At 45.8% G+C, this 8,867-nt stretch overlaps 1 protein-coding gene across 3 annotated transcripts in view; it reads right to left on the bottom strand.

The window, feature by feature from the left end:
• The window catches only part of TGFBR1 (transforming growth factor beta receptor 1), a 51,138-nt gene extending 43,941 nt beyond the window's left edge, over nucleotides 1-7,197 (bottom strand). For 2 of the 3 annotated variants that reach the window (XM_032240176.1, XM_032240177.1), the window contains exon 1: nucleotides 5,949-6,151. In XM_032240176.1, coding sequence (XP_032096067.1) covers nucleotides 5,949-6,045 — 97 coding nt within the window. In that variant the 5' untranslated portion in view covers nucleotides 6,046-6,151. Of the gene's footprint in view, nucleotides 1-5,948; nucleotides 6,152-7,134 lie in introns of those variants that run through there. The other variant, XM_032240180.1, reaches the window with a different exon arrangement.
• Nucleotides 7,198-8,867: the final 1,670 nt, after the last annotated feature.

The following is an 8,867-nucleotide window of genomic DNA, read 5'->3' as shown; positions in this document are numbered from 1 at the left end:
TCCAATACAGATTTTCAGTTATTTTCAGTTCTGTGTTTATGTTACTTACAGAAGCAAAGAATTTGCTGTGAATATATGTATAATCAATACAAATAGTAAGTGATCAACTACCACTGGACTCGTCAGGGAGATTCGAATTATCCAAATATACAATGTCAAAGAAAGATTGTCAGTATCTGAATAGCCTGCAATTGCAAAGAAAGACTAAAAGCATAATCAAGAAATCTGAAGCAAATTCTCATGGTTTGCAAAAAAGGAAAAGAAAACTTTTCTGCTGAAGTGGCTCTAACAATGTATTTACTCTATATGAGAGCAGCATGGACATACGTGGCCCCATCATAAGTAGATGAGCATGTGTACAGGAAAAGAGCACAGACCCTAGAGTGCTCAAATGCAGGCTCTAGAGTGTTCAAATGCAGGCTTTACCTTTCATTAACAGCATAACTTCAGTTTCCTGGTTTATAAAGTGGAAACAAAGAGGGTCTTCTTTCATAGATACTAACTAGGTTCCAATCTGAGCAAAATTCTGTCAATTCTGCCTACCCAGGCAGTTGGGGTTTATGGTAATACAAAATCATTTGAGTCTCAGTGGTTGAACTACTGTTAGTCTACATCTGTGCCATTCAAAGCAGTGTCTTCCTTTCATATACATATTTATGATTAGAGGATGAAAAACAAACTACTAACACCTTTGGATAATGTTTAAGAGAGTTGAAAAGAATCTTGCGGTAGAGCCAAAGTTATCAAAACCTACAGTTACCCTCTGAGCTCTGGTCATCTGTATCTAGGAACAAATAGACTGAAGAGTTTGGAAATTAACCAGCAAATAAATAAAAAGTTTTGGTACCACTATACAACTACCATTCAAGGTTGGTTATGAGAATTAAATGATGGTGTGCTAGCCATGGTCAAAGGAAAAAGAGAGAGAGAATAATTAAATGAGACAAGACAGTTAGAATGCCTAGCACATTCTTGTAATCCTTCAAGAAATTTTGAATCAACCTGTGTGTATACTCTCTGCAAGTCATAATTTTTTTTAAGTCAGATTAGGAATCATTCTTTGAGGGAGCAGCTTTAGAAAAGGCTTGATCTGATCTATAAAATTTGGACCATAAAACCAAATGGACTTAGTCCACCAGTATTTAACAAAGTGATGTCTGAGGTGAATAATTACAAGTCTACCAATCTTCTTCACGATGAAGAACAGTAGCCACAAGAAACCTACCTGGAAAGCAAACAAAACACCTAAAATTGGATCTAATTCAGAGCAGCAAACAATTTTAATGTTTATGGAGACTGCCTGGATTTGACGTTCAGAAAATTCAGTTAAGAATGGCATTAAATATTATCCTAAGTATTGGAGTTAGGCTGGGTCAAAACAGACCATAGATTTTGAGAAGACTCCAAAAATTTCCTCAGCTTAGTTCTACGGGACAAAGCATTAAAAAATCCCTGAGAAACATGCCAGCATCTGCCCTCAATTCCAGAAGCAGGAAGCAAAGATGTGACCCAATCACATGATATCAAACCACAGTCCATCTGTTCAGAACTCTGTTATGTAAGCCATGACCAAGGAAGAAGAGCAAAAGGCAAAAGGTTTGTCAACATTTGCAAGGGGCTCTGTAGTTTGAAGAGACATATTTTCACATCAAAAGGGCCATCCACAGGATAACAGCAGTTTCAAAACTCAATTCATTACACATGAACATATTTGATGCAATAAAATGACACTATAAGAATGGTGTTGAGTCCCTGTAACTGTTCAACTAAGGCCTAGAACCTTTCAACAGGGGTTTTCCCCACATGAGCAGTCCTTGTGGGGAAGACCTCTGCTGAAAGATAAAGAACAAGATTTATCTTCCTCTTGATCATTTTTATCATGTGAATTCCTCACTTAATTTCAACAACAAAGCAGATCATCTAAACCAAGGCCTTTTAATTACACCCAATTCAATTAACAGTACTTACCCAAGACCATCTTCCAAACTACTATAGGCTTATGTTTCTCAGTCAATAAGTATTATACCAGGTCCTTTTACTGGCAATTAAAAAAAAAGAATCCTGACCTTTCCCTTGAGGACTTTTAGCCTTTAATCATTCCCCCTCCCTTCCACCTTTAGAATTCACTTTTCATAAATTGTGTGAAGTGCAAGGCCTATTTCACTTAGGTAAGTCACTTCATTAACCCCGTCCCACGCCCACCTCCAAGTCCTTCACATTTTAAAGCAGCATATAGGGAGGGCACAAGATTTGGAATCAGAAAATCAAAGTTCTTGTCTCTGTTCTGCCCCTGTGTCACCCCAAGAAATTCACCTAATCTGAGTAGTTTTTTCATCTATAAATTTAAGTGACAATATACTTAGGACTTTCACCAGTTGAATGCCTAGCCCTAGTGGGCATCCTATAATGTTATTCTCTTTCACTTACTCTACTTTGATTACTTTTATGCTTTGTTTCCAGCCATGTACTATAGCCTTTAGGGTTGGGGAAAAAATGATAGAGGTTAATACATCCAAATCCCACAGTAAAGAATAAGGAACCTAACTTTGAAGAGTAACTCGCCAGTCAGTAAAAGCTTTGTTTCCTCCTTGGAGTGGGCCCCAGTACAGTTGGGGACACACTTTTAGAGAACTTTCACACTCATCAAATCCCCCTCTGAATTGTACCCACCCTTCAAAGTCAGTTTAAGTCCTAAACTGTCCAGGAAGCCTCCCCTAATCACTCCAGCCTACACTAATCATCTCCCTTTTTGAATACTAATGCCTCCCTACAGGGATGACATTAAAAATATTTAACAACTGGCACTACAAGGGTACCAACCAACCAGAAAGGATGTTTACCCAAAACACACATGGCCCAGTGGGAACTGCTTGTTGAACATCAGTCCTGCTCATTAGTAACAATACAGAATAGCAACCTCAAACTCAAACACCACTTTCTCATGTGATCTTCACAATCTCATGAATTAGGCAAAAGTAGGTATTGCCCCTATTTTCTGCATAACTGGTGGTGAAGGTGGGACTAATAACCAATTTCCTTCACCATACCATACAACATTTCCTGATTATTTATACGGAATTACAAGTTAATATTGCATAAACTGGACTTAGATAAAACAGTATACATACTAAAGGAATGCTCAAATAGAAATCAACAAGCATCTACACGGAATAGAATATAAAACACAGTGCTAAGTTCTGAGGCCAGAAAGGAAAGAAACGGCATGAATCTCGTCCTCTAGGTATCTATAACATATTCAAGTGTAGTTAAGTAGCAGTGCGGACAGTAGAAACGGACAATACAAACTGTAAGTGCTGCCGAGTTCTGGAAGACAAAGAATTCAAGAACTAAACCAGCACAGGAAGTCAGGACTGAGAACTTCTTACACTCCCAAAAAAGGGGCAAAATTAAATGTGTAGTGAAAAGGCTGAACAGTTAGGAGTCAGTGAGAAACAGAAATTGCTTGAAGGTCTGCGGTAATGAGAAGTGAGGTCCCTGGTAGGATACTCAGAGATGGCCCCAATCATAAGCTGCTGAAGTGTTTCTCTAAGTGCCAAAGACAAATGGGAAATCATATAAACCTTTATGGGGATGGCTGAGGAAGATTAGTTTGGCAGTAGCCCACAGAAAAGCTTAGAAGAGAGAAACATGGGAAAGCAACTAGATTTGGAGGATAACAGGCAGGATTAAGCTGAAGGCTGCATACCAAGAAAGGAGGAGACATTCAAGAGGCATTAATAGAAACAAGAGTTGGATTTAGAGCATCTTTTCAAAGAAAAAATGTTATGAAATGGCAGAAAGGAAGCAAACAGCATTCTCACAAGGGATATTCATATAGACACAGTGGTACTAAACTGTGTACTAGCGACAAGGAATCAATTTTCCTAGAGAAATCTATGCTGGAGAAAGAAGTTGGGCAAAGAACAATAAAACATACTCAAAAAATAAGAAACTGCAATCTTTACAAGAGAAGCCAAATTATAGAGAGAAAAAAAGCATTTGACCTTTTTCAGAATGTCTTTTAAGGGTGGCCTGAGACATCATCATAGCCAATAAGAATGGTAGAGAAGCTGAGGCAGTCTGGGCTTAGAGTAATACGCACCTGGACAGCTCTGAACTGTGTACATGCCATAGAGACTAAACTCCCCCAGGACATGGGCTGAGCAATGTGCTGTATATCCAACTAAGTCCACTACTGTTACTTGAATACATGAACACTTCCTGTGCTACTTTTGGTGAAAAGGAGTGCACTACATTATTCAAGTTAATAGTGGTGTGGAAATGTTACCTATGCTTCACGCCTAACTATATTGATTCTCCCAATCTGTCCACATAGTTATCTTGCCTTCCTCCCTAGGCCAATGTCAAAAATCCATTGTTTCCTCTAACGCAGGCCCACGTGAAGGGACTCAGGAATGTGCTAAGAGTCAGAATGAAGCCTATCTGATATTCATATCATGAGGACAGAATCTAAAAGTGAATAATAAAGACCAATTGCGACTGAAGAAGAAAAATGGGCTATGCCAGGTAGTATGATGCATATGTTTGTGTGTGTGTGTGTGTGTGTGTGTTTGTGTACATAATATGATGTACAGGTTTTGGAAACTGAGATCTGAGTGAAAATTCTAGCTTTAGCACTTAGTTACTGCGTACTTAAACAGATCCAGGGGTCTGCACCCCACTTTTCAAATCTGTAAAGTGGGGCAAATGCCACAAGTCCTGAGAGTTTAGTTGTGGTGATTAAATAATGTACGTATGCAATAGTGTACTTTATGCATTTACATCATAGTAATGCATAATATATAGACGGAAGCTATTAGGACTAATTATAATCATCTTCAGTCTTGATTTTTAAAAGAATTTTCAACATTTTTTGTACAGTTTCAGAAACAGAAATGTAATTTCATAGCATTTTAGTTGCTAAGACTGAGGCTCCGATTTTAGTTTCTACTGTCTTAATTCAGCTGCTAACAAAGTTTTCCACTCATCCCTTTGTGGATGCCAACCACCTACCCCGACCTGATTTAATACTTTGAAAAACCCAGTGAACATTCTTCCTTGAAAACCAGCTACCAGATAGATGTATGATTCAAACTATTAACTGTCACTCAAGAAAAGGAACACCGCAAGTGATGTTCCTTCTAGGAAATAAAAGCGTTTAATCAATTCACAGTCATTCCCCAAATTTCCAAACCCTGCAGAGTGAGCAAACGTTCAAGTTTCCACTACGAAAACAATCCGTAGCCTTCCGGTTACTGGACTCACTTCAACACTCCTCAGACGCACGAAAGAAGGAATATTCCGCGCATCTCCACGCTTCCTTCTTCTCACACAAAGCCCCCCTGGCTGAAGGAGCAGCCCCTTCCAGCAGGGTCGGGCCGGGCGGGAGTCAGGGCAGCCTGCAGACCCGGGGGTCTCACCGCATGTTGACCCCGACTCCCACCCTGGGAAGCCCTCACGGCTCGGAGCTCACACCCCGCCCGGGAGCCGCCTTCCCCCCAATCCCAAAACCCGCCCGGGACCCCAAGACCACGCAGTTACCTGGGGGGCGGCGGCGGGCAGCGACCGCTCTGCCAGTCACCGCCCGTCTCCCATCCTCCGCCCCTGGCCGTAGCCCACTCACACCCCACAGGGCAGCCCCGGCCCTCGGACCTCCGCCCGACTCCACCTCCCCGGGGGAGTCCCGAGCCGGACGGCCTCGGGCTGCCCGGCACGTTCACCCTTGCCCGGACACACGCCCCTGCCCCGCCTCCGCTCCCCGCTTGCCGTTCTCCCGGCGGCCGCCGAGCCGCGCGGGTCCACGAGAGCCCGGCCCTGGCCCCGGCGCTGCCACCTGCGCCCCCGGCCCCGCGCCATGTTTGAGAAAGAGCAGTAGCGAGCCGGAGGCCGGGCCCGGCCCGCGCGCCCCGCAGTCGCCCTCCCGCCCGCCGCGCCGCGCTGCCGCTCACCCGTCGCCCCCGGGAGCAGCAGCGCCGCCGCCGCCGCTGCCGCCGCCAGCACAAGGAGGAGCAGTCGGGGACGCGGAGCAGCGGCCGCCGCCTCCATGGTCCCGCCGCCACCGCCTGTGGCCCGGCCCGGCCCGGCCGCCGCCTCACCCCAGCAAACCTCGCCTCGCCCCACCTCCCCCGCCGCCGCGGCGGCCCCGCTCCGGCCCTTTGTAACTGCTCGGGGGACGTGCGTCCATTGGCTGCCGGGCTCCCGCCGGCCCCGCCTCCCCGCCGCCGCGAGCGGCCGAGCGGGACCCAGTCGGGAGCCCCGCCCGCGGGCCCACGGGGCAGCCAATCCGCGGCCGCGCGCCCCGGCCTCTGGCCACGCCCCACGCTCCCCGGGGGCCGGGCTGCCAGCCCCCTGCCCGGCCAGAGCTGCTCCCGGCTCCGCGAGGCCGTGTGGGGGCGGGATCTGCCAGACCGAGCGCCGCCGAGCCGCTAGCCCCGGAGGGCCGGGTAGAGCGATGGGTGTGTCTGTGTGAATCGCTTTCGGAAAAAGGCTGTGGCCGCTCGACTCTCTTTTCTTCTAACCTCCTCTAGACACGGAAGATCTCGTACTGCCTCAGCCCCACGCTGACCCCATTCACTGCCCCGCACCGGCAGTCCCAGCACAGGCCACTCAGATCCGCTGCAGCGCCAGGCCCCTGCGTGCACTTCAACTTCCCCTCTCCAAGTCCACGCATCAACTTCAGCATTCCGCCGAAGATCCTTCCTCGGTGCCCTTCACAGGCGACTCAAGCCTTCTGTTTCCTGCTCGCAGCGGTCATCCCGAACCTAGCTCCCCCACCCAATTCTAAACCTAGGAAGTCCTCAGATCCCAGCCTCAGACCCTGATCGTGACCCCCAAACACACCTCTAAATAGCCTCCTGCCTCACTCCGGAACAGACACAGGATGGGGATCCAAGCCGCTCTCCCCTCAGCCCCCTTCCTGATCCAGGTTGGAAAGGGGGGTTCCCCACCCCAACCCCTCAAAGGAGGAGTTCCCCCTTCTTAGCACCCAGCTCCCGCGGGGTGGAGGGGGAGCAGTCATTACTTTGAGCTGTGTCTGACACTCCTGTATAATAATCCTGAGGTGTCACTAAAAACCCAAATAAACTCTACGTTTCCATTCCGAATTCCTAATTTACTGCGAGACGCTCCACCCACCTTTCCTCCACGACGCCAAAATGAGCTCCAGATTTGTAATTCTTCCTGTCAGACTAGTCCTTTCTTCAGACACAAACACAGCCAAGGAGGCTGTTACGTAGAACAGAGAATATTTTCCCGCAGAACCTTTTAAGGAGAAAGTTTTATTTTCTGTGTCATTTGAGCTTGGAATTAAATAAACCTTAATAGCAAGAATCAGAACCAGCCTCTAATGTCAACTAGTGCACTACTTCAGAGTCACTGGGTGAGCATTTTCCCCACCTGTGAAGGTTTCCTTCCTGGAGATGAAAAGGGAAAGGGCGTGGATATTGGAGCTGGGATCTGAGACCTGCGCGCTTTCTCCCTCCTGTCTGGGACACTTACTTGGGCAAGTCAGCTAACCTTTCTGAGTCTCCAGCAGGCTCAGAGGCGTGCAACTTGCTCTAGACCCCAGCACTAGCAGCCTCAGCAGCGAACTCCCCTCTTGATCAGACTGAAGGATTCCAGAGAGACGGTTTCTGGCAGGCTTCAGTCCCAATTCGCCCTCTCAGTTCCAGTTTCTTCAATGGAGACTTGGTGGGCTTTGTGCCACCTGAGGTCTCTAGATTGCCTTTTTACTGCTCTATTTGCAATGTCTTGCATAAGATAAGAGCTAATGAGATTTTTATTGCATGAATGAATGAAAGATCTCAGAAAGTGACTGTTTTTCTTTGGTCTTTAGCTTCCTCATCTCTAAAATGTAAATAATAATAGTACCTACCCTGGTTATAAATGAAAAGGATTGAATCACTTGTCTTGGGCTCCTTAGATGATGTAATGTGTCTGGTACAGTGTCTGGAACATAGTAAATATTTAGTTAATGCAATTTCTTTGCCCATCCCCTTCCAGCTCCGTATGATTCTAATCAGCATGTGTGTTCATGTTGGTCTGTGCCCTTGACGTACAGAGCCTAGATTAATCAGTGTTAGTCACACCTCCAGTTCCTTAACATTTTCCATGGAATTGAGTGGATTCAACAGGAGGAAAAACAGACCGGTTTTTAAATTTTATCATCCTGATACTAGGAGGAAATTTCCATGAACCACAGATCCATAAATAAACCACACTAGAATGGAACACTAAATTATTAGTTTAAAATCATGGTTCCCAAATTGTAAAGTCTCTCCAAATTACCTGGAGAGCTTTTAATAATGCAGATTCTTGGGTCTCACTGGGCCCTAGCAAGTCTGCTTCAGTTCTTCTGGAGAAGGTTCAGGAATCTGCATTTGTAATAGACATCATAGGTAATTCTGCTGCAGGTGGCATTAGGCCCGCTTCAAAAGACTGGTTTACTTAAAATTCAGTAAATAAAAATGCATGACCTTATTTGCCTTTTGAGAAAGGTTGGATGGGCAGTGGAAAGAAGCCTCTGGCTTTGGAGGCCTGCAGACCCTACTTGAAATTCTGGCTCTGCCTCTCAGTAGATGTGGGTCTGTGAACACTATTTGATCACTCTGAGATTTAGCATCCCCAGGGTAAAGGGAGATATTGTTATGAGGTCTAAATGAGCTGTTGCACATAACGAATCTATCATAAGTGTTAACTCCTTTCAGTCTTTACAGACTTACTTGTTGTTTAAAAGGCTTCCCTGTTATTTACTCCAATGTTTTGATTTAAAGAGGGAGAAACTTAGATCAGTTCCCCAGCAAGTCAGCTGCAGAGCTAGTACTAGGAGTCTCACTCCAGTGCCTTGTACCCTATGTAATGTTGTCTCT

Source organism: Sapajus apella, unplaced genomic scaffold (genome assembly GCF_009761245.1).
Source record: "Sapajus apella isolate SASKATOON/1434 unplaced genomic scaffold, GSC_monkey_1.0 scaffold46, whole genome shotgun sequence".
NCBI lineage: Eukaryota > Metazoa > Chordata > Mammalia > Primates > Cebidae > Sapajus > Sapajus apella.
The sequence above is the reverse complement of the archived record's forward strand: the minus strand, read 5'-3'. Positions and strand labels throughout refer to the sequence as shown.